Genomic DNA, 24899 nt, shown 5'->3' with positions numbered 1-24899 from the left:
TCCCTGGGTTGAATGATGCTGAGCTGGGCCCAGGGCTTGGGCTCCAAGTGGAAGTTGAAGTCAGCATTTTATTCGTTCTCCCTTCGTTTGTTCATGACTCTGTTGATCATTCAGCGGGATGTGAACAGACAGATTAATTTTGTTTACTGTGTAATTTAAATTCTCGTCTTGCTTGAGAAGGTGGAATTCATCAGGGAGTCGCTGCAGTCCTCAGCCGCTGAAATGGTCTCGGCTGACAGCTGGGGGACAAAGGAGCAAATACATCCCAAAATCTCATTTCATAGATCTTGAAGGTGGAAAAATACAACTCTGTCACACTGGATTACTTTCTCTTTGTCTTCCCACTGCATCAGATCCCATGGACCCACACTGCACAGTCCCCAGGAAGCTCCGTCTCCTCCCACCTAGGCAGGTTCACAAGCAGCTGAGGTGGTGAGGTTCAGCTGGCAGCTCTTATCAAAGACTGGAGCAGGTAGTGCCCGCCCGCTTCCAGCACACAGTGCTAAGGAAGCAAATCAACCTCATCTGCCACCAACCAGCATTTGTGCTGATCAGGCTGCCTCAAATGAGGGGGACACCCACTGCACTGTGGCAGTGAGACACAACAGCATCCTAAGCCACTCTGAACCCAAGCTGTCTGACCAGAGGCAGAGTCAGCATCTTGAGACAGCTGGAAGCGTGGATTTGGCGATTCAGACTCTCCAGATGGATCTTCAGCATAGCACGAGCCGATGCTCACCAAATTCCTGGGTTGTCTGCTTTGCCTGATACTGCAAAAGGAGCAGTTCAGCAGGACACCAAAACATATGCTATTTTTTTACCATTTCTGGTTAGGACAGAGTGTAGACAAAACCAATGCCACACATAGCAACGTGTACCAAAGAAGCTGCTCAGAACTCCATTTAAAAGCAAAACAAAACAAACATTTTTTTTTTTGAAAATGTAATTAAAACTGGTTATGATTTTGTTAAATACTGAATCCAGAAGAATGATTGTAATGATTTATTCAGCTCTCATGTTTTACGTAGACACAATCGTGTAAGTTCATTCTGCTTCGCATGCTCCATTACTATCTTCTCTTGTCACAAAGGAACCAAACACATCCAGCCAGTTGAACAGGTAACAACTCTGCATTGCACCTCCTGCTATTCAGAGATGTATAGGGGTATTGAGAGGATTCTGGACCCCCCCCCACATACACACACACACACACACGTGTGTGTCACTCCACACTTTCCTCTTCCAACACAATGTCCAAGATTAGTTTAGGTGGAAGTGGTGCAGACACAATCCCCAGCACATCAGGCTGAAGGCACAGCTCTCTGTGCTCTATGAACTCTCCACTGAAACAGAAGTTTGCTGCACTCAAGCATGGAGCCAGGTAGATTACCCAACACAGCAGCCCTAGTAATGATCAGACATGGTCTTCAGACTCCTAATTGAGCATACTTTTTAATGTTAAAGGCACACACTGGCTGCTTCATACCCTCCCAAACTCTGTTCTGTAGTGCACAGGAAGCACCTGTCTGGAAAATCAGTGAAAAGCCAGCAGGAAGTCAGATTTGGGTGAAGCTGTCTCACCCCCATCTCTGCCAGCCCTGCTGGGATTGCTTGCCTGTTGGCTCTGCATCACATCTGTACTTACAATATGCTCACTCACCCATAACCAACCGCTTCATGGGAAGGGGATGGCAAACCACATGGGTGTGAATATTTCACTAGGTTCAATGATAAAAAGTATAACAGCCAAGTGAAATGAAAGCTGAACAGCTCATTTCAAATACTTGTAAATGCCACGTTAAGAGCATTGTTGGAGCTCTGCTTTTATAATGCCCTTTTACTGCCAACAGTTAGCAATTTCTCTGAAATAGCTGGAGAACAGCCTTGTTTCATTCTGGTTTCCCAATCTCCAAGTCTCTGTCATTCACCTTGTATCTCTGCCGTATTACCTTTTTACTGATCATCAAACAGCCAGCTCAGCAGGCACGAAATAACTGGTGTCTGGGAATCACAGTCTTCCGTTCCTTCATTTGTTCTTGTGTGTCCCATTTTCTCTGCATTTGGCACCAGTGCCTGTTAACAACCCTTCCTCATTCTCCTGGTGCCTGAGAGTTGCCCAGAATTAGGTGGTTTTGCAGGTTCGGCATCGATTTTCCATCAGGCTGTGTTGCTTTCCTGGAAGTTTGTTTGCACGTACTGGAATACCACAGACAGCACAGGCAGTCCCAGACATGGAGAGCCTCTGCATAGCCAGTGCCAGAAGTGGCCGAGGGCAGAAGACAAACTAAGCCTATCCTCTGTGGTGGGACCATGCCCCTCGTGTATCAAGCTGTGCCCTTGAGGCTTTTAGGGAGACAAGCAGGAACATAGGTGTCGTTTAAGTCCAATGGGGATTACTTGACTACCATACCAGGGAGCCTGGGATACTCAGAAGGAAAGAGCACCTTTGTTTTTCATGCAGTCCTAACCTTGAGAATTGCCCACAGGCTTGGTTCCCAGCTTTCACACAAGGATTAACACAGTCGGGTCACTGAAGGGTGATGGTGTTGGGATTCATGCTCATTTGGGTCTAATGTCAGCCAGTATGGGGCAGCCTGTAAAGAAAAAAGCTGTTTACTTTTCAAGACTAGGCTGTTGTTCCTTCTCTCACCTTCTCTTTACAGTGCTGCTACATGCATTTGATTGCAACTTCTATGAGAATCTATTTGTGAATTTACAGTTTTTTTGTAAACATGTTGGACCTTGAAAGTAACATCATCAGAACTGCCTAAGCCAATCACATTTCTAAAAGGAGCTTAGATATTTAACATGTGGAGCTCTGGCCTTAAAATAAACATCTGGGAGCTAAAACTAAACAAGATGAAAACCTTGGAAAGAGCTCACTATCTATAAATGGGGTTCACTGACTTCACCTCGCTAGGCCAGGAGGAAGCACCAAGTAGAAAATGGGCACTGAAAGCCCACCATTCTCATGGACCCAGTTGTTGTTGTGCAAGGCTGCCCAGAATTACTTCAGGGTAGTGGGTGGAAGTAGCAGCAGATCATCCATAATACTTGTAAGACTTGGTTAGCTCATTTCCTTGCCTCCAAGCCTGAAGTGACTCATATACATCTCCCCCACCTTCCAGGAGCTTGTCCTTTCACTCCAGGGCTGGACAGACCTCCTGTTCTCCCTCCTATCTTCTGCTTTTTGGCCACCAGGGACTCAGGATTTATAGCAACCAAGAGAGAGCTGACCTGTTGATTTATGATTAAGAAATTTGTCTGGGGACACAGGCATGAATGTCAGAATGACACTGTATTCCTGCAGTGGTATTGCTCTGGGAATATTCACTTCAAGCCACTCAGTAAGTGAAAGAAGGGGTTAAATAGGACATGTCTGTATCATTCAGCCTCACACATTGAATTATCACTCAGTAAGAGCAGAGAAATAGTCATGGGGAGACCTCCTGAAGGAAGAAGACACTTAGCTAAAGCCCATATTCATCAACTGAATGAGTAATCTGAATAGGAAAACAGCATTAGTGCTTGTAGTGAGTAATCAATAGGAATCAGAGAGCACCAGTACATTTAAAAGGCTCAGGCAAGCCTCAACTGTCTTGACAGAAAATGAAATCTGTAACCTTGTTTCTGAGTTATGTGCTTTTTGTGGATTATACAGCACCTTGAAGTATTGGCAACTTGTTTTAGCACTGCATATTTGTGGCCAGCCACTAGAGCTCCATGTGTAGATGGGTGGGAGCTGTTTTGTATTTAGGGTTGTAAACCTTTGCCTCCATAAAACCCCACTTTATCCCTCCATGTTTGAATAGCGCCATTCACGTGGCCTGCAAAATACCAGCCTTTTTTTTTTTTTCTTTTTTTTTCTTTTTTCTTTTTCTGGAGACAAAGATAACCACTGCATTTGCAAGTTCCAGTCATGAGAAATTACTGTGATTTAAGGTTTTGACTTCGATACTCTATCAGTCTCTTTGTTGCCTGTGCCAAAGAGAGTTATAGGTCTGGTCCTTCCCCTGCCAACTTCAATGAGCTTTTATTTACCTCTGCTGTCAGCAGGAGCAGCGCTGGGCATGGTTTGTATGAGTGTGTACCCTTCTCTGCAGGTTCCTCAGCCAAATGCATTACCACAGTATCTAGGCATCTCTACTGTTTGTCTGTCAAAAAAGGGGGCCTTGGACACATCTCCTTGCTCTTACCCCTGTGGTAAGGAGAGAGTTGGCCCGCCTCGCACTTGCACACCCGGGTAGGCACGCAGCTTTCCCACAACAAGCAACAGGTGCTTTTCTCCCCAAGGGGAATAAAACCTGCAAGAGAAGAATATATCAGCACATTTCACACACCCCAGGGGAAGGAGAAGCAAAACGAATTCACTATTCAGGTTCCCCAGCCAGCAGTCTGGTAAACCTCTATTATTCAGGCATGACACAAAAGTAGTTTCCAACATTTTCTCACACTCTGGAGAATGTTTTTAACCAGGCCTTTCCTGCCTTGCTGATCTCACACTCTGCTTTTCCCTACCAGACTTGCCTGGCATCACAGGGTAAGTTTGGGGCAGTTAGCTCAGCTTTCGTGGCCAATTGCTAACTCAACCCAACTGGTTTCCCAAAAGAAATAAGGAAGGACTTTGAATTGAAAATTGACTAACAGTTTATATGACAGCCCATCACAGATGGGCTCCTATCCCTTCTATCCTGGAGGCAAGGATGATTTAATACAGCAAAAATGCTGCATTCCTGCAGAAGGCTTAGCTTTTGGACCTGAACTCTGGTTATGATCCTGTGGTGAGAAGTTATTAAGAAGAGAAATAGCCTCTCCTAAATGAGAAGCTAATTTTAATCCCCTCTTGCAATGAATACGCAAAGAAAGCCCCACGTAGCGTCAGAGGTTTAAGGTACATTTCAGCAGCAAATAGACCATGCTTTGAAAATTAAGCAAACAATATCCTGTTTAAAAACGCAGCTGCACAACGTGAAGCTTTTTTATTTTTCTTAAAGAAATAAAGCTCGCAAGATTCCGCATGAGACAAAAGAGAAAGACACACTGGGGACATCACCGGCTGTCAGGAGGAGAAGAAGGGGAGGCAGCAACATTTTCTGCTGTGGGGTGTGCTAGTCCATTGAGTTGCCAGCCAGGGAAGTGATAATAACTCAGGCATGGTGTCAAGCTAGGCCGGACTAACGCTAAATGATGGTGCTGCATTGTTGGAGGCTCTTTCCTGTCCCAGCTGGGCCCCTCGGTGGCAGCCTGAATAGGAGGAAATGTAAAAGGATAAATTCCCTTGCCCGTAGCTGCACAGAGGCAGGAGCTCTGCCTTTCCTCAGCCCCAGCGGGACAGTCCCGGCCTGCATCCAGAAGCTCCATGGCCATCGTGGTTTGGCCTGGTCAGCAGGCTGCTGGTCATCAGGGCGTATGAGATTTAACCCCTAAGGACTTGGGAGGCAACAGGACACAGCTCCTCCAGCCTCTGCTGTGTCTGCTTGGGAGATGGAGTGGTCACATCCTGTGCTGTTAATTCTGCCATGCCTTTTGCTGCTGTCAGGTCTGGGTTTCTGTAGCTGTATGGTGACCTGCCAGGCTGGTGCCCTAATTCTGCTTTTCCCCTTTGTATCCCATATGCAGAGAAGCAGAGGGAGCTGGCTCGGAAGGGCTCCCTGAAGAACGGCAACATGGGCAGCCCAGTTAATCAGCAGCCCAAGAAGAACAACGTGATGGCACGGACAAGGTAAAGGACTGGAAAACTCAGCTGTGCTCTAAGCTGCAATCCCTAATGGCCTTAAGATGGGCAAGGACAATGTTCATTGCCATTCCCCTACTGCCAAATACACAGCAAGAGCAGCGATGGCCCTTCCCAAACTCTGTGCTGTGTTGCATCCTGTCCCCTGGGGGGACGTGGGGACAGCTGGGCCCAGGACCAGTGACAATACAGCCCACAGGAGGCAGAGGGAGCTTGGCCCGGAGAGTGGCTTTTACCTGGACAGGCAGTGATAGGACAAGGAAGAATAGTTTTAAACTAAATGGGGAGAATTTAGATGAGATGTTTACCGTAAGGATGGTGAGGCCCTGGCCCAGGCTGCCCAGAGGAGCTGTGGCTGCCCCATCCCTGGCAGTGCTCAAGGCCAGGCTGGATGGGGCTTTGGGCAGCCTGGGCTGGGGGGAGGTGTCCCTGCCCATGGCAAAGGGGTGGCACTGAGTGAGCTTTGAAGTCCAACCCCAAGCATTCTGTGATTCTGTGATTCTATGAAAATCAGGGGGTTGATATGTTTTTCTTGAATGCTCTGGGCATCCTCATGTAACATTGTAATCCTACCAGCAGGAGAGCGAACAGTGCTGCTTCATGGAACAGCAAACCGTCTTAGAGCTTAGTTCTGACTTAGCTGCTTTCATCCCAGTAGTTCCCCTGCTTCTTTTTGAAAATGCACTCTTCCCCATACTGATTAACTTAATGAAGACTTGTGTACAATTTGTCTCTGCGTGCTTTGCTGTACACCTCCTCTGCACTGTGAATAGCGTGGTCATACTTTGCTGGGGCTGCTTTGGCTCATGTCTGTATAACAGCATCAGACAGTGCTACAAACCTCTGTAAACAAAGAATTTATTACCTGAATACTTTCTTTCAGAGTATTTCTGTTTTATTTTCCATACAGGCATCAGTACAATTGTGTATTGTTTACCTACATTCTGGGGCAGGAACCCACTGAGTCAACAGAATTGCACTCTTTGCATGCTGTGAGAAAGGTGGCAGTTTTTATTGGAGAGTCTTATTTAAAATGAGAGCAGAATCTGCATTAAAGCTGGGTTTTTGTTGATGAATAAGAAACTTGCAATGGATTATCATATATTAAGTAGAACAGGAGCTGTAGGTGAGAGTTTCTCTGTGCAATGCATCCAACAGATGAGGTTTCTTGTTTCAAATTAGTTCCCGAAACCCACAACAGCAGTCATAAATCATGCCAGGACATTGTCAAGTTTTATTTGTAAGCACCTGCAATGTTGGTGAAATATGCTAGCCTGCTCACTGCTCCAAATCTGGTTGTTGAGACCACATAAAGGTGCCAGGCCTTTACTGGCAGTAAGAAATTATGCAAATGCTTTCAGCTGGGTTTTCCATGCCCACTGCTCCTCTTTGTTTCCCAAATGCAAGCTGGGAAGACTTGGATTCTTTTGACCTTAGCCTGCACAATAGCTTCCCAAGAGGAATGGTAGCAGATTTGCTGCTTTAGAGATTTAGAAACGCTGAAATTAGTGGAGGAAGATAGTAAGGGAAGAGGACAAGATAAGTGCAGATGCCTACTTGTAAAATTGGTGACTTTTGACTGGAGGGGCTGCTGCTTCAGAGCTGCCAGTGGAAGGAAGAGTGTTTTGGTTTGGGAAGGGCAGAGCACTGAGGACCATGGACAAAAGCTTTAGAACAGACAGCTCAGTTTTATTCCACTCATGGACATCGAAGCAGTGTTCAAAGAGTGGAGACCCCTGCACAGCCAAGCTAAGCCTGCTGGCAATAGGCTTGCATATTTTAGTAACTTTTCACACAGCTTTTAGAAGCTTCCTTTGGGATCTGAAAAACACAGGTTTGCAGCAACTGCTTTAGTAGCACATGTAGCCAAGCTCCGTTGCTCCCATACAGCTGGGAGATGCCTGGCACAGGCTCTTGCTGGCCCATGATTCCTCATCCCCCAGCTCCCTTGGCTTTCTGGGAACCAAGCATCACTCTGGGCACAGCCCTCACGACACCTCTGACCTGCCATAGACAGGGCAACCCCAGGAAGGCAGAAATGCCACAACCTTGTTCACAAGGCTGCAGTACAATGAGAAACTCCAGTGGGATACACAGCAAAACATCCAGGTTCTAGTTGCTCTTTACGTCTGAACTGTTGGCTTCTTTCATGCTCTGAAGGAGAAGAAGCTGAAGCCATTTCCCCTTTTTTTTTGCTCTTGTCCTCATCAGATACGTTTTCCTTCATTCAGGCAAAGTGTATTGCTTCTCCTTATCCCTGTCCCACTTTCTCCTCCTTCCCCAAGGCCATTGTTCTTCAGTATTACTTGTATGAATTTCTGAAATACGACCTCTGGTACCAGGTTGCCTTCATCATTCAATCTTCTCCTGAGGCAGGGGCACAGCCAGCCTTAGAGGTGAAAAAATCTGGATCTGTAACATGCTCAGCCTCCCTAAGAGCAAATAAAATGTGAACAAGGTTGGTGTGATGCTGGCAATCCCCACTACAAGCACAGGCAGAGCCCACAACACCATCTGCACTACTTCTACGCAGCCAGATACTGTAGTCCACTCTAAGAATACACTAAACTCAGATGTTGTTGTAAAACATTCCACGTTAAGCAACCAAAACCACCCAGACAAAATGCTCATACCTGCAGATGAAAGCAGGTATAACTCAAACCCAGCTTTGTTCCAGGGACACTGGGAAGCAAGAAAAAAAAGGCAATCAGGATGCAAGAAGAAGGCTTAAATCAGGGACAAAAACATTATCACAGTTTTAGCCTGTGGCAGAAAAGTTGGAAGTTTCATTACTAAGAAAAAAGGCATTTCTCAACAAAAAGATGTAGTGATTTGTTTTAATCAAGTAAATAGCACCACAAAGGGCTGTTCTCCTTGATCCCCTGATGGTGCTTTGTTCATTCACAATGTAGTAACAATTGTCAGTGACTGCGTGTGGAGCTGTGACGTGAAAAATGGAGAGCAGGCATGGGAGTGAGTGCCTCTGGTATCCGTGCAGGCAAGCTGCTGCTGCCAGATCACAGCTTCTGTTTTAGTTCCAGACATCTTTGCTTCTTGACTTCCTTCCTACATGCTTTGTAGGGAGCAGAAGGAACCTCTGGAGGATATGGGAAGGGGTTTTGCATTTTGCAAGTGGATCCCATTTTCTGCAGTTCCCTGATGCAGCAGGCTGGAAATTCTGCATCATCAATTAATTTCTTTAGCCTTGCATTTCAATGAATGCGGTAAGAAAATGCAACTAGTCGTGAGCCTATATATCTGCTTTGTTACAACATTTCATGTATTTTGCTCTCCCTGAGCCTTGCCCATCTTCAATGCCTTTACATTACTAAAATCGTAATGGCTTTCTGAAACTTTCTGAGCAGAAGCAGAAGAGCTTTGCAGCTGGTTAAAGGGCAGTTAGAGCATGGATGAGACGGATTATCATTTTTAGACTTTCCCAGACTCTTAGTGAAGCCCTGCTGCATCATTGTATTGTTAAAGAACAGTCAGTCGTTTGGGAGAGAATCTGATTTAACCCACTGAATAAGGAGATTTCTGTGATTATCTTGCAGTTCCCACCTGCTGAGCATAGTACCTTGCTCCATTTGTTGAGTCTGGTTGGTCTTATTTTAAATATGAACTCAAGTCTTTGTGCAATTTTGTGGATGAAATAACTGTTGTGAGCTGGATACCGTTGAATGATATATTTTCTTTATGCTAGAGGCTCTGAAGTCTGTATTCCATTCCACAGATTCCCTCAGGCAATTAAAGGTGCAAAGTCATCATCAGCCATTGTAACAGTTCTGATGAACTGAAAGTCTTTATAGAATAATGGGATTCTAAAAGTGCTAGTCAGACGGGGCTCTTACACTGCACCCATTTCTCATATTATTAAAATTAGGGGTGAGACTTCACAACTGCTGTGTTATGGGGGCTGGGTAGAGACTCAGGTAGAAAGACCAAATCCCTGATTTCCAATCCTAGAATACCTTCCCCTAGCTAGAATACCTTCTCCTGCTTACTTATTGCGAATGCCACATACTAATTGCTAAGAAAAAAAAAAAATCAGTACAGAAGTCTGACAAGGCAAGCACTGTGAACTGAACAGTTTCATCAGAATGAAGCCCAGAGTGTCCCAGTCATTTTGCCTTCCAGGGAGGAGTGTGTTCCCAAGGCATGTCCAGTGTCTGTCCCTGTAAATCTGCTCTGAGCTACCCAGAGACACAGCCTGCCTCCTCTGAATTGCACCTATTTAAATGTCTTCACCAGTAAGGGAGGACTTGCAAAGAAATGAAAAGGGAAAAGCCTAATTTATGACTTTGATATGACTATGTGTGGTACTGAGCTTTACTTTGTGGTTAACGGAGAACATTTAATTATTTCAGGCTCGTCGTTCCCAATAAGGGCTATTCGTCATTAGATCAGAGTCCAGATGAAAAGCCACTGGTAGCCCTGGATACGGACAGGTATGCAAAGTGATAATAAGATGATATTTGTTATGGTGTGAGCAAGTTTTCATGACAGAGCACAGCACTGGAGCTAACTCCTGCTGAAACCATTCTTGCAGACTACTTGCAGCCTTCCTTGCTGTGCCCTTTGGCATACACCATAATTGGTCTGTGTGTGTAAACAAGCAGGAAGAGATGAGAGTAAAGAGCACTTTCATGGAAATGTCTGAGGTTCACAGATGAAAGTTGCTCTCCAGGCTCCCTTGATGCAAATTGTCTGTGCCTAAAGGACAACTTCACAGCAGAAGAAAGATAGGACTAAGTAGGGAATTCATGTCTCTTTAACTGTTTTCTTCTTTGCTGTCTTGTCCTTCCCTGCAGTGATGATGACTTTGACATGTCCAGATATTCCTCCTCGGGATACTCATCAGCTGAGGTGAGTTACACTCTCTCTTGCCATCCTTGCCATGAATGCTGATAGTAGGGCATCCAGAAATGGCTTAGAGTGGCCTTTTGCAGCCAAAAATGGCTACACAAGGAATTTACCAGTGGTATAAACTCTGTGAGTCTGTAAGGGGCCATGGCAGAAGCTGTGTCATGTTTCCTTCTTCCCCAGTGATCTAGTTGGCTCTGTCCCCACACCGCCACACCACAGGCAGAAATTTGCCCGTCAGCTTCACTGAAGTTTTTCCCAGTTCTGCTCAGTCCTGCAGTGCTGGCCCATGTGGTGCAAAAGCATCCACTTGTCTGTCGTGGCAGCTCAGCAACCATCCACTTGCCAAGGACACAAATAAAGGAGCTGAGGGTGTGCTGTCATTTCCAGTTCTTGTGGGGGTCAGGGTCACCTGGAGGGTGTTTATTTGGAGCAATCAGAAATTCCAAAGAGGACTTACAGATATGAACTCTTGCCCTCTCAGAGAGAAATGGCAGGAAGTTCACATTTGTTAATCCCTTGTATTGTTTCTGAATGTATTCCCAAGCTCTCCGGTGAATTAGCTGCCCAGACTCTGGGTGCTGCTTCTGTAGGATCTGATTTACAAGCAGGGTGCTGAGCAGACATTCTGCACGCAAGCTGCTGGAAACTGTTCCCCCTTGCATCCCTTCCTGGGGCAAAATCTCTCTGAAGTGTGGAGAAACAGCCCAGAGCAGGGACCAGGTCAAATGATCTGGGCAGTCTGTGGGCCCTGATTCAAACGGTTTTTCACCCAGAGCTGGCTAGATAGCACTTGAATCTGAGATTACAAAGAGCCATGTGGCTTTACCACCACCTGTCAACTGCTGTAGTACTCCAGACTGAGCAGAGGGACTACACAGCTCCTAGTTGTTTTATTATCATTATTTCCCATTTTAAATATAGGAAATATTATATGTCTTTCCCATATTGTATGTGGGAGATATATTCCAGAATAAGGGACCTCCTTCCTCTTCCAACCTGTCAGAAGCAAGAAGCCTCAAGTATTTGACTGTTTGTCTCTTTGTCTGTAGCAGATCAACCAAGACTTGAACATCCAGCTGCTAAAGGATGGGTACCGGTTAGATGAGATCCCAGATGACGAGGACCTCGACCTAATCCCCCCTAAATCGGTCAACCCTACCTGCATGTGTTGCCAAGCCACCTCCTCCACCGCCTGTCACATCCAGTAGTGAGGCCGGCAGGCTGTGATCAGTGCTTTCCACTATAACTGTAAAACTTAACAGCCATTGCTTCCTCCTATGGTAGGACGTGCACCTCTTTGTGTTCATGGAGCCAGGAGAAACCAAAAAATTCATTTTATGATTGGTTGATAAGTTATTTTAAACTATGGTTAAACAAAAGAGTTAAACTCAAAGTGCCAGGCAGTGCCTGGCAGAACTGACTGGTCCGGGGAGCGGATGCAGAAGGGTCCAGAGATACTTCTGGGTTTGTGTGGGCACCAGAGATGTTTTGTAAGGTGTCAGTTCCAGGATGGGAAGGATCGGATGGGGCTGCAGTTAATCCTACCCTCTAAAAACAACCCATTTGCAAGACCAGGGTGAGTCTGAGGTGTCAGGGGGGTTTGCCTGGAGTCAGTTCTTAATTAGTTCACTAAGCCTCATTTGCCTGTGTAACCAAAATTACACCGTGACCAGGGCACAGGAATGGCAACAGAGCAGGGCATCCTTTCTTATGGCAAGTCAAGCCAGGAATAACATGACACAATTTATTCACTTTCAAAAAGGGCGAGTAGGGGGCATTTCTCTGTGAGTCAGTACCAGCTGGAGCTGTTGTGTCACACACCCGTTGCAATCTACCCTTAGCACCACATGAAATTATCACCAAACACATCAGATTTGATTTGCAATCCATCCATACCCTCTGTAGATTCAGTCCTTGCCTGAGAATACCATAATCATGAATTCAATTCAGTTGAATACACTGACTTCAGCTTCTACTCAATTCCTGCGAGAGCCATCTGCTTCCAAAAATCTTAAACTTTGTTCAGCTAAGAAAAAATGAGTCCTGCGTAAGACAGGACTCAAGCTGTACAGTCTGAAGGTCAGTGCTGAAAAAGACAGTTGAAGAAAGCATATTTTTTAGAGCTCGGCTGTTGGTACTCTTGACAGTGCATCTCTTGGTGCCTATGGGAGAGATTTGTTAACGTGCTGGTGTCAGACTTTAGGGGAGTTTTCAGCAACAGAGGGATTATGAGTAGATTCAGCTGAAAAAAGCCGTGAGAGGGAACTACTGTTTATTGCATCTCTGTCCCCTTGTGCACCAAACTTTGTCTGTTAGAGCTGTCCCACCTCAGGAACAATTATGTTTATTTGATGCTGGAATAGTCAGGAAACCTGGCATTATGTTAGATTTCTGGACTGAATTGCCAGTTCACCGATAGATTGTTTTAAATGCAAAATCATTTCTGGAATTAGGAATATGTCCTTTCCCTGTTCAGTTTTACACTGCTAGCTTCGGAAGACATGGGACTCAGATGATGGGTGGGCTGGCGTCTTTCTCTGAGGTGAAATCTTTTGACACAGCCACGTCAGTGTCTTTTCGTGCTCAGCCAGAAAGAAAGGCTGCCTGCCTTACATTAGTGCTCTCTTTAGAGCCTGGTGGGAAGAAAAAGTGAAGGCAATTCTGTTTCCCATCAGAATTCCCCTGAGCCACGAGAAAGAGCCAGATCTCCACCCTGAAGTACAGATCCCCCGTATGAGATTAGCACATCATGAGCTGACTCTTTAAGAAGTTCTCTGGGTGATGAGGAGGACACTTACTTAACATCACGCCTTTTTACTCTGTGCAGTGCAAGGCATGATGTCATCCGCAGCATGAGCAAAAGAGCAGGCATACAGGGCTCCTGGGCTTCATTATTCATCAGCTAGCTGCAGGCAACCCTGAAAGCTGTGTTTGCCCCCTCCCCAAAGCAGGGACTGTTGCCCTGTCTGCCAGGGAACAGGAAGAGGATGGAGCAGACTTGTTTACTGAGCATCTCTGCCTCCTTGTGCAGAAGTGCTGGTTAACTTGCCAACTCCTCTAGGGAGAGAGTGTTCCTCTATTGAATTCCTCTCACTTTCTCATCACATGGCAGTGCTGAGGGGGAATATTTCAAAAATGTTTTTAAAGAAGCACAAAGCTTCAGCTCCCCAATTCCTTGCTTCTTTTGTGTGCCAGCCTTCCCCTCCAGTGCTAGTTCGGGTGTGAGATTAGCAAGTTGTCTGCAGTGGGGAGAAGAGCTGTAACAGCACTGTGTGGGAAGAAGAGGTAAAAGGGAGGAAAAGCTCAAGGAGTCTTTCTTTCAGATGGGGAATGTAGTCAAAACCTAACAGAAACCCCATGGTCAAACTAAATCCTACAGGACATGGCCAAGTCTCTTTAAAGGTTCACACTTCTAAAGCAGGAGTTTGCAGTTCAGCGTTGGTACCATGCAACATCCCCATTGCACTTACCCTCCTGGGTCGGTGTCTGTGCCTTCCAGGCAGGCTGCACGCGCTCAGCCTTTCCCGCAGGAGCTCGGGGCATTTTGGTGAGCCTGCTCAAGCAGCGAGGTATCTGTTTCTGTTGGTTAACCTTGGCAGACTGCACATCCCACAGATCTCCATCAAACCACCTTTGTCTTGGGACAAAGATGGAAGGAGACCTGCTGAGATTGTGTCTCCCAGGGCTGTAGCTTCCCCTCTGAAGGACAGACTTTTCCTATAACGACTGCTAAGTCCTTTCATTGCCCATGTTGCTGTTTTTTGCCTGCTGTGTGCTCTGAGGCATTCCCCAACCCCACAACCCTGCAACCGCCCTCCACCCTTTGCATTGTGTGATGTGCACCTGCTTCCACCATAACCCCTTAAGGTCCCTGGGAGGGAACTACTCATTTGCACATGTGAGGGAGGGAAATGAATTTAAATGTGAACTAGGCCAGTGCTTCCTCCAAATACAGACAGAAGCACAAGCCAAGTGTTTATTCCCTGCTCACAGAAGGAGCTGGTTGCACAAATAGCTGGTTTGGCACAACAGTAAAGGACCATAAAATGGCAATTTTTTGGCTTCTCCTCTCTATGCTTTGTGTTCATATATTTTATTAGGGGAATAAAGTAGAAAGGGTGGGGAAAAGTAGTTACCTGTGTAGGGTCATTATCAGGAAGGCTGAATGGATTAAGGCAATGCACGTGTGGCTATCATAGAAAACTGACCACTAACCCTTCTGAACTGCAGCCCCTTAATCAGGTTATGACCATGGGGCACGTTTGTTGGCTCATTACAGATTATGATGGACAGCCCAGCAGTGTGTGTTAACAGCAGATTGATTGGCTTGGCTCTCCCTGTCTGGTCTCGTGTTCAGACCTTTGTTTTGGCCAGAAGGTTTTCCTTGTGCCCTCACTGGAGGTTGTGGGAGCTTCCCAGGAAGGAGGTGGTTATTGGTACATGGTTGTTCTGGCGCTGCTCTTGTTATACCAGCAGCATATCTGCTGCTGTGGCGTGGAGAAGGCAAAAGCACAGCCCCTGACTCTTTGTTGCAGCATTAGAAAGCCCTAAAATCTGCAGAGCTGCTGGGTACTCTTCAAACTGCAGGTTGCTTGCAAGAAAACAAATCGTTCCTTGTTCCAGTCTTTGCACCAAACCATACGGTCTTCTCAGGCTTTATTTTCAGTCCAAAATGTACAGAATACCAGGGGGAGGAGCGCCGTGGGGTATGAAAAGCTGCATTAAAGTCCATCTAAATTACCACGCAAATAGGATAACTTCCTTATAGTGATGCTGGCACCTCTAACAAAGGAATTTGCATTTGGTGCCTCCTAAAGCCAGATTGGCTTTTTTAGCTAGGGTTTTAAGTAATTTTAGTCACCAAATTATCTGAGTTTGGGCAAATCATTTCCTTTTATCAGATGTTAGTTTAGCCCTTTCATGTAAGCTGGCTTTGGACTGCAAGGTCTCAGCACTCAATTCTTGTCTCTCCAATCAGCCTGCAAACCCCCCCATTTCCAGATGTCTGTGTGAGGGGAAGTATCCCCCCAGTGTCAAGGAAGGGCCCTAGATAGCATGGTCTAGTCTGCTTTTCCCCTAGTTGTATAAATAACCTTTGGCTGAAGGAAGGCTGATGTCCAGGTGACCATCCCGGAGGCTCATTTGATGTCCCATCAGGCATATCTTGAAGCTGACCTTTGAAAGAGCCACTGGATCATATCTGATGTTGCTGCACATCTACCCCCAATGCGTATATTTGGCTGTCAGGTCTATTCTGCTCTTCTGGCCATCCTGCTTGCAGATACCTGGCGATTGCAAGAGCAGGCAGCCAAGCCTGCTGCACAGACTTCATAAGGGGCTTGAGGATGCTGTGCTCACCCACGGACAGGACAGACTCAACTGCTTCTGGTTTGGCTCTCCGTCTCCTTTCCCAAAAGGAGACAGCTGCTCTGCTCAGCTGTGTGCTGGCTGACACATTGATCTGAGATCCTGAGCAGAAACCTTCCCTCTCCATGCAGAGTCTGTCCTCAGGCTGGCCTGCAAGCTGTACAACGGCGTGCAGGAAGCTTGAAAAGTGCAGCACCCTGTATGTGACTCAACAGAAACATGAAGATGCTTTTGAAGGAAGGAAAGACCCAGCTGGGCACCAGATGGAACAAGAGAAGAAAAACAAGCAATAACTGGAAAGGTTGCCAAGTGCTGCCTTGGCCTAGGGCAGATGCCAGTTGTCCAAGCTAATCTATCTCAGTGCAGTGCTGATACCAAGCAAAGCTTGTTTTCAGATGCATACACCAGAAACACCACGTCCCTGAGCTAGCACTGCAGCCAAATACTACTGCAGAGAATCTGCTGGACCATCAGCGCACAGAAATGAGATCTGGGGTCCCTCGCTGCTTTTGGCACGTGTGTTTGCTCCTACCCCAGGCAGGTCACATCCCCTCTTGACATCCATGCCCTTCTGCAGCGCAGGGGAGAAACCATCCTTCCCCGGCCACCACCACCCTGCATGGATGTTGCCAAGTGTGTGGCAGGCACCATTAATAGGACAGCTCTGCAAGCAAGGATCAAATTGAAGCTATAAAAGTTTTACACGTATTTTCAAAGTTCTGCGGAGCAACACGATTCTCCTTTCCCTCTGTTCACCAGCGTCTCACGTTGCTTGCATGTGCCAGAAGGCTTCAGGGTAAGCTTAGTATAGAGATTAAACGGCTTTGGGTGCAGATGTTTGGCAAGGGGAGGTTTCCCAGTTATTTGGCTGCTGGCTCGTGCACAGCTGGCTACTTGATATGCACCCTGACACAGGCAGCATGTAAGAATTGGTGGTCCAACAGCACCATCCCCTGCTAGCAGACTTAAGGAATTTAGGAGTGCAAGTGGGTTTCCAGCTCAGATAGTGAATTTTAATTGGGTGTAAGAGATCACTGAAGGGCTTATCTGGGATATTCCCAGGGAAGTTTCATGCTTTTATATTCAGCATGTATGTAATGATCTGAGGCACTTGTGTCTGCGCTCTTCCTTTATTTTTCCATTCTTCCTTGAAGTACTCACACGGTATGGCCACTCTTACCTAGGACAGAACAGGCTTTGTCACCTGGCTGCTCAGCAAGCACAGGCTGCATGTGCCACCCTGAACATACCTTGGCTTTGGCCCCTGGCACCCTTCAGAGCTGACTCTTCACAACTCATTTGTCTTTCTAGTTCTTATGTCTCAAAAACACCTTCAGAGATGGGCAGAGTGCCACAGGGGAAGCTGGACCAGGCTGAGCCAGAGGGGCAGGCACGGGAAGGTCTTCATTTTAAGGTGCTTTTCACCTCAAGGAGGACAAGGCATCCTTGTCACTTCTTGTTGAGGCCTTGTGCGAGGGGCTGCTCCAGACCCTGAACCGCACCTCACCAGATGAACCTGCCTGTTACAGAGCCACACAAACCCTGAAGCAGGAGGGCCAGAGGCTTAGAGGAAGAGATTGGGACCTGGGATTACAGAGGGTTAATGTCAGACTAACCATGTGTGTTAGTCTGTCGTTAAAAAAACTGCTTCCCAAAAATTTACTTCCCAAAGGTTACAGCTACATCCCCTCCTTCAGCCCCCATGACACCGGTGGCAGTCCCAGGATCACAGCAGCCTGGCTGAGCGCTCCTCCAACAGCTTGCTTGGAAGGCAAGGGCCAGGGGCTAATGGAGGTGACATGGATCAGAGCATTGTGGCCCACACAGGCATTCAGGAAGCCACGGCACGGAGCAGGACATCGCTGACTTCCCCTGGTGCCTGCGGTGAGCAGCTCTTCCCATTGCTCCCCAGGCCCAGTTGCCAGCAGAAACTGGTGGTGGGGCTGAGGTTTTCTCCTCTGTAAAAAGCCGCTTCAGCAAACGATGGGTTTGCTCCGGGAAGGAGCTCGCCTGGCTGATCGTGCCGGGTCTGTGAGGCAGCCATTTCCATAGTAACCAGTGGCGACAGAGGCGGGGGGATTACATCAGGGAGTGAAGGTACAAAAGAAGCCTCATTGAAATGTGTCTGTCTCAGGCGTGGCACTGGAAACCAACACAGTAGGCACCAGGAAAAGAAAAGGCCATGGAATGGCCATGCTGAGCTAAGTCCCGTTACACGCCGCGATGTTTGCCCTCCCGGAGCAGCATTTCTCCCCAAGCTGCCCATTCAGCTGCCCCAGGTCAGGTCTCCAGAAAGCACTGCTCTGCACAGACTGCCTTCTCTTTTCTGCACCAGTCCCAAAAAAGCTGCCATTCACATTTGTTACTCATCTTCCTCAAGTCTGCATGATCTGGGAAAGGCAAAATTTATCGGGAGATGTAATCCAGACCCACAGGGAGCTGAAAAATTTGGACAAGCTTTCCTCTTCACAGCAGCCCTTCTGGTTTTTGTTACTTCTGCCTCCTTCCACAGCTCAGATTTCTTTGCATGGGGATAGCAGGTGCGTTCAGCTTGTCAGTGACAAACCCAAGGCAAACATCAGACCAGCAGGAGACCCAAGAGGCGTGATGGTGGGTGAGCCAGCGAGCCGGATGGGATTTCTCTTCACCCACCTGAGTGGCCAGGGGAAGGCCGTGGGGCTGAGGGTCACCCAGGCGAGTTTAAAACCTTGGTGTGAGCCACCAAGCCCAGCTGGGTGCTGTCACCCTTCCAGCATCAGCACCGTGGGCACACTGGGACCCAAGACCCCAGTCCAAGACCTGCCTGAGCCCAAGACCCTCGGGCAGGCAGTCTGTCAGTGGTCCCCTTCTCAGCTGTGAAACACGCTGGCAGGGCTGTAGTTCTGTAGAGAGAACAACTCTTGCAGAGGATGAAGTCTTTGCAGGGGAGAAATTTCAGGAAGATATTCCCCCCCATCCCTCTTTCTCGCACATTTTTAACCATTTTAACCCCTTCCACAGGGGTCATTGAACCTTAATAGAGAAGGAAACGAAGCACCATTAAATAGCTTTCTAAAGGGTTCTGGAAGCAGGCGCTGCTTGCACGCTGAGCTGGTCTGTGTGACTTCCAGACCTCATGGCATATCCTGTAGCTGAGTCCCCTGGAGTGCTGTGTGGGGACTAGGGTGGGAGAACCAACACTGACCATGACATCAAACATCACATCCCAAACTAGAGAAGGGTTGGATAAGGGAAGGGGGGAAAGCAGCAGCAGTGATAGAAGTATAACTAGTTGTCGCAGGTAAACTTGGGTATCCGTGTCCAGTGGTTAGTTCTAGAATTGCAAGCCTTGTTACATTGCACACGTCCTCCTTTCACTCCTCTTTTCTCAAAGCAGCCATCGTCTTTTTTTTTTCTTCCCCCCTTGAACTTGTGATGAGCAACAGAGGCAGTTGCACCAGAATGACTCTCAGCCCAGTTCTGCATCCCCCCCTCCCACCCAAACCCAAGGCAGTCCGGACAGCTGTTGGCCATCACAATTCTTAATTTTCAGTAACTGCACTTGGATTTCTTTCCTCGTATACCATGGCTTCTTCCACAAGCACCCCAGCAGGGCAGCACAGGAGGCTCTGACCATGTCCCAGGAAGCTTCTTTGCCCCTGGCAGCACCTTGCAGACTTGCACCTTACTGGGAACGTACTGGGTCGATGCTGGTGAGATCCGGCTCTGCCGATCTTGCGTATGTGGCAGCTGATGGGAATCCACCGGGAGAAGCTGGCAGGAAGTGGCTACTGTCCCTTTTCTTTTCAATTTTGATGGAGAGGGGGATTTTTTTGGCATTAAGATTTTTGTCCACCTTCCAGTGGCCAAGTTCTGGGCTGCATTAATAATTGGGGTTGGTTGGCTGTCCAGGCAGGTATGGAGCTTCACACCAGCTTTTGATAGCAAATGTCACAGCTGCATCCACAGCCTGGCTACAGGCTGGGTTTCTCCTGTGCTGGCAACAAGCAGGCTGCGCTTCCAGCAGGCTCCAGATAACCTGGCAGGTGGGGGGACAGCCCTCTTAGAGTCCGGATCAAGTCCGAACTTCCATTTCATGTCCTCAGCTTGAAAGAAACTAAACCCAAGCAAATGCTACCAAGATCTCCTTCCACCACGCGGTGCCTGGCGCCCAGGGGAGGGGGTGGCGGGGGGCATTTGTGGGTCACTGCAGATGGGATCCTTCTGGGATATAGTTAATGGAAATGCCTTTCAGGAGAGACCTCCCGACCTTTGCGTTAATCTCAGAACAGGGGATGAATTTCTGGCTGTCCTTGCATATAGTGAAACATAGCTGAAACAGCCAAATGCAAAGTAGAGTTAAATGTAGGGTTTGACCTGAATAACCTTTTAATTAGGAAGATAAATTTGTTGTAGCTTGACCTTAGTCCATGTTAGGAACCTGCTAATCATTTGACATGCAGAGTGTATTAATGCTGCACTTAACTTGGCCATTGGTTTTATTATCTGGTTTTGGGAGTTTTTTACTCCTGAAGCATCAATCTGCATCTTGTATGGATTCTTTTTTCTTTCTTCCTGTTCAGAACATGTAGCACACTGTTGTACTTCTGTTCCCGTCCGCGTAGAGTATTGCCTTAAACAGATCAGTTGTGTTGTGGTTTGTTTTGGGTTTTCTTCTTTTTCTACCATCAGTTTTATGCATTAATTTATTTAAAAGTATGTTTTTTTGGAAAAAAAACATGAAGCGTATAATATTTTTTTTTAACATTTCCATTGCAGTATTTATCATTGTTACTGTTTGTGTGTAGTGTAACAATTAATGATATTAAAAAGCATACATATGAAAACCAGCCTGCCAGCCTTTGTCACCGGGGCGAGCCGGACAGCGGGGTGGGAGGACACGAAATGCACCATCTCTGCAGCCCCAGCCCTTGCCGAGGCTGAAACCACAGGTGGACAAGTGGACGGGGAGCAGGAGGTTTTGTACTGATGTACCCTTGTTTGGCCTCCAGCTCAAGGAAAACAGGAGCTCTCCTGGGAGTGGGGTGGCCCCGGGGAGCCATCTCTGATGATGAGGGGATTTAGGAAGCCAGCCCTGGCCTTCCCCATGAGGAAGCATCTGAGAAGACTGCTCCTCTCCCCATGACGCCCTGGCTGATGGGCTGTGTCTGCAGAGGCAGTCCCACTGCCTTCCAGCCCCCAGTTCCCTCCCGCCCCCATCGCTTTGCCTGTGCTTTCCTTCCACCCATCAGCCAATGATTTAGGGCTGCCAGTGAGTAATGGAGAGGAGCTGGGCACTGAGCCCAGGACCCCTGAGGGAGGTGCAGCAGTGCCACCAATGCCTCAACACCGTCAACTGCTGCTTTTCTGCCAGTTCCTAATGCAAACCCATGGGCAAGAGGCTCACAACTCGAATTTATCCCATTAAAGAGCAAGCCACTGCCCCTTTTTGCCCCATCGGGTCCACCCCACATGGACAAGCAGATTTTACCCAGCTCCCAGGAGGGATGAAAATCGGTGGCATCTTGGGGAGCCTCAGGACGGAGGTGCCCAGGGCAGGGGGGTCCTGCTTGGCATCTTTTGGGCAACAAGCACACATGGTTCATGTAAATCCCTCCCCTGGTATAACCTGGCTGGTGGTGCTGGGTGAGGATCACTCCCTCCACCAGCCCTGCAGAGCACACTGCAGCACTCGGGATAGCAAACGGGCCACTCGCAGTCACCCAAATACAGCTTTTTAATGAAAATGGGGAGAGAGCTCCCCTGAGCAGGCAATAATTCCCCTGGATACCCCAAAATGACCGACCAGTGCCACAGTCCAAGTGTGGAGCCCCCTGCCATGCTGCACGGTGGTGGCTACAGCAGTGTGGTGCTGCTTCAGGATTTCCAATGAAATACGGGAGAGAGGGGCTGGAAAAGCAACAATTACTGCAATGCCTGGGTGTCCCAAACCTTTCAGGATATCTTGACCAGGACCTGCTGAAATTGTTCCCTACCCTTGTTAATTTAATTGCCTGCGAGAGGGGAAGAAACCTGGGACCAGGGGGATGCCCATGTCAGGAGGGATGGAGGGAAGATGGGAGGGGAGCAGGGATGGGTCGCTGTGCCCTAATCCAGCACATGCTGTCCCAGGGAGCGCAGCCATGGCACAGAAATCCCCAATGGCCCAAATCCCCCCTGCTGCCACACTATGATGTCACTGACGGCATCAGCACCACCAGAAGCTGGTGGCACCGAGGCCCCATTCCATTTCCACGTAGGGCCACGTGGGCTGGGAGACCCCAGCCTCACACAGTGTTGCTGAGCCCCCTCCAAAACCCACCAGGACTCAGCACCCCTGTGGCCACAGCACCATGTTCCTCTTCGCCCAAAAATACAAGACCCCCGTCAGCACCTACACCGACTCCTACCGCCCGCCGTGCACCCTGAAGAAGTCGATCCACGAGAAGGCCCCGCTGCAGCTATGGAAAGAAAACAAGTTTGTGACCCAGGTAAACACCTCGGGGTTTCTCCCCCAGCAAGGGGGAGGTGAATGGGGGCACCTCGCTTTCTGTAACAGAGGGGTTTTGTGTTTGCTGGTCAGCAAAGTGTCTGACACCTCCTGGCCCGTGCTCGCTGGCTTTTTGTCCCCTGGGCTTGGTGTGTGCCTGTGGGGCTGCACCCCGGGGTGGCTTTGGGCTCGTAGGGCACAGCCCCAAGGCTCCAGCTGGGAGCCCTGTGTGCCAGCAGGACCCCGTGAAGTCCTGAGCACGGCAAAACCTCTCCCAGCCCTGCCCCAGGACAGATCCCTGAGCCGTGGCCTTGCCACAGCAGGGTCCGTGTGTGCCATGGCCTGGCAGCTCTCACCACACAGCCCGACAAGCAGGCAGGCTCTGAGGTGAAGGACACCACATCTCTTTCAGCCTCACTAGCATGTGCATTGTAATTAGAGAGCCAGCAGAGGGCACAGAGACGGATGTCACTGCTGTGCGGGGACAGAACAGGCTCAGAAATGCTGGGAGACCCCAGCCCTCTCGGTCTCTGCCAGCTGTAGGGGACCGGCTTTGTCTCATGACTCGTTTCCCTACTGCTGCTGGCCCCGTACGTGGTGTCCCTGGTGCACCCACCCCAATCTCTGCCTTACTGCGAGCCCCAATGCCCAGGAAGGCAGGTGCTGCTGTGTCACCTGGGCATCTCTCCCCGCTCTTTGCTGCCTCTAGGGATTAACGGTGCCCCGGGACCGAAATCCAGCGAGCCAAGGTCAGCCCGACAAGCTGATTAAGGCAGTGATGCAGGAGTACTTGTACAGGAACGCCATCGACCCCACCGCCTACTGGCCTGAGAAGTACTGGCTGACCAGGCCTGAAGGTACCACAAGGTCCCATCCTGTGTCACACAGGGCATGTCCCCAGGAGCCACAGGTGGGGAGCTGAGGATGCTGGTGTGGCTCAGTCCATCCCTCCTTTTGCATCCTGTGTTCCCCTGGACAAAGGGACACCCACTTGGCATCTGCACTCGTGGCTTTGCTGTGGCCACACATCCCCAGTCCAATCCCCATCCCCATCCCCATCCCCATGCTGAGGTCCCCTGGGCTCGCTCCACTGTCAGTCTCCCAAAACCTGTGGTGGTTGGTGATGCCTGGACACATCCCTCTGGGCATCCCGTGGCCCAAAGCTGCATGCAAAGCAGCAGCTCCTCTGAAATACCCCCGAGCCCATGTCTGTGGGACATGGGACGCTGTTGGGACACTCCAGCCATATCCCCATGGATATCCCCAAAGGTGGCTGCGCGCCCCATGGGCCACCCCTGCCTGTCACCTTCACATTGCAGAGAAGTACAACCCAGTTTTTGTCAACGAGGACAAATACATCACCTGGAGAGCAGGCCCCTACAACAGCGCAGCCTGGAACAAGTACAGCACCTACCTCCCCCTTCCACCCAAGGTAGGGCCTTGCTCCTCTTCCCCCAAGAAACTGGAGACCCGAGGGTGCCACCAACACCTCGGGCTCTGCACCAAAGGGGTGGCAATGCTGCAAGGGCTGTGATCACTCCCTGCAGGAGAAGAGGATGGAGACCTACCTGCGCAGCATACCCGTGCCATACCCTCCAAAACCCGCCTGCCTCAACCAATACGGTAACTGCCCTCACACGCAGCTCCAGCTCTTGCTGTGCCCGTGCCAACCAGGTGCTGAGCTGCTTGGTGATCTCCTCCTCGCCCCTTATCCTCGCCGTCCTTCTGCTTGCAGAGCAGGAGGTGGTTGCTGACATGCTGCGCAGGCTGTCGCGGCTCTCGCCGCCATCCCTGCAGCCCGTGTACACCATGTCGGGGAGGAGACCCTTCCAGGGCTACTACAGCCCCTGCTCCGGGCGCCACTACTGCCTGCGAGGGATGGACTACTACGTCGATGGGGACGCTGCCATCAGGAGCCATCTCAACACGCTAGCAGAGAGGACTGTAAGGTTGGGTTGAGATGGGACGGGTGGGGTGGGATGAGTTGGGTTGGGATGGGATGGGGTGGGATGGACACGGCTTCCCTCGTCTGCAGGGCCACTCAACACCCTGCCTTCAATGTCTCTTGCAGGAGCATCCCGTGCTGCAATTACAGCCCCACGGCGACTCTCTGTGCACCTTCACATCGCCCCCAGCCATCGTACCCATATATGAGCCCTAGGTATGGATGGGTTGGGTGAGGGACTACTCCAGGCACGGGCAGGCTGCCCCAGGGTAAAGCTTGCTCACATCAGCCACTAGTTCTCTTTTCATTAGGCTTTGATGCAGAATTGCTCAGAGGATTTTTCTGGGGGCTATGGTGCAGCCTGCCTGCACGTGGCTTAGCATTTCCCAGATTTTGGGGCCACAGCAGTGTTGCCTATGCTGCTCTTGTGTTTTCTGTCATTGTCACTTGCTCTTCTTGGAACACAGTCCTGGTCCCACTGCCCAATATGCAGTAATCAGCCCAGTCCTTCACCCACT

The 24899-nt window shown here is 48.9% G+C and overlaps 2 protein-coding genes across 4 annotated transcripts in view; both read left to right on the top strand.

The window, feature by feature from the left end:
• Positions 1-20793, top strand: part of FAM219A (family with sequence similarity 219 member A) — a 96287-nt gene extending 75494 nt beyond the window's left edge. For 2 of the 3 annotated variants that reach the window (XM_068667939.1, XM_068667937.1), the window contains exons 3-6: positions 5620-5722; positions 10102-10182; positions 10546-10600; positions 11650-20793. In XM_068667939.1, coding sequence (XP_068524040.1) covers positions 5620-5722; positions 10102-10182; positions 10546-10600; positions 11650-11808 — 398 coding nt within the window. In that variant the 3' untranslated portion in view covers positions 11809-20793. The remainder of the gene's footprint in view (positions 1-5619; positions 5723-10101; positions 10183-10545; positions 10601-11649) is intronic. The other variant, XM_068667938.1, reaches the window with a different exon arrangement.
• A 1506-nt stretch (positions 20794-22299) lies between these two features.
• SPMIP6 (sperm microtubule inner protein 6) lies at positions 22300-24597 on the top strand. The gene is made up of 6 exons (XM_068667143.1): positions 22300-22437; positions 23146-23293; positions 23756-23868; positions 23984-24059; positions 24172-24380; positions 24508-24597. The coding sequence occupies exons 1-6, from the start codon at positions 22300-22302 to the stop codon at positions 24595-24597; spliced, it is 774 nt and encodes a 257-aa protein (XP_068523244.1).
• The last annotated feature ends 302 nt before the right edge of the window (positions 24598-24899 follow it).

This window comes from Anas acuta, chromosome Z (genome assembly GCF_963932015.1).
Source record: "Anas acuta chromosome Z, bAnaAcu1.1, whole genome shotgun sequence".
Taxonomy (NCBI): domain Eukaryota; kingdom Metazoa; phylum Chordata; class Aves; order Anseriformes; family Anatidae; genus Anas; species Anas acuta.
The sequence above is the reverse complement of the archived record's forward strand: the minus strand, read 5'-3'. Positions and strand labels throughout refer to the sequence as shown.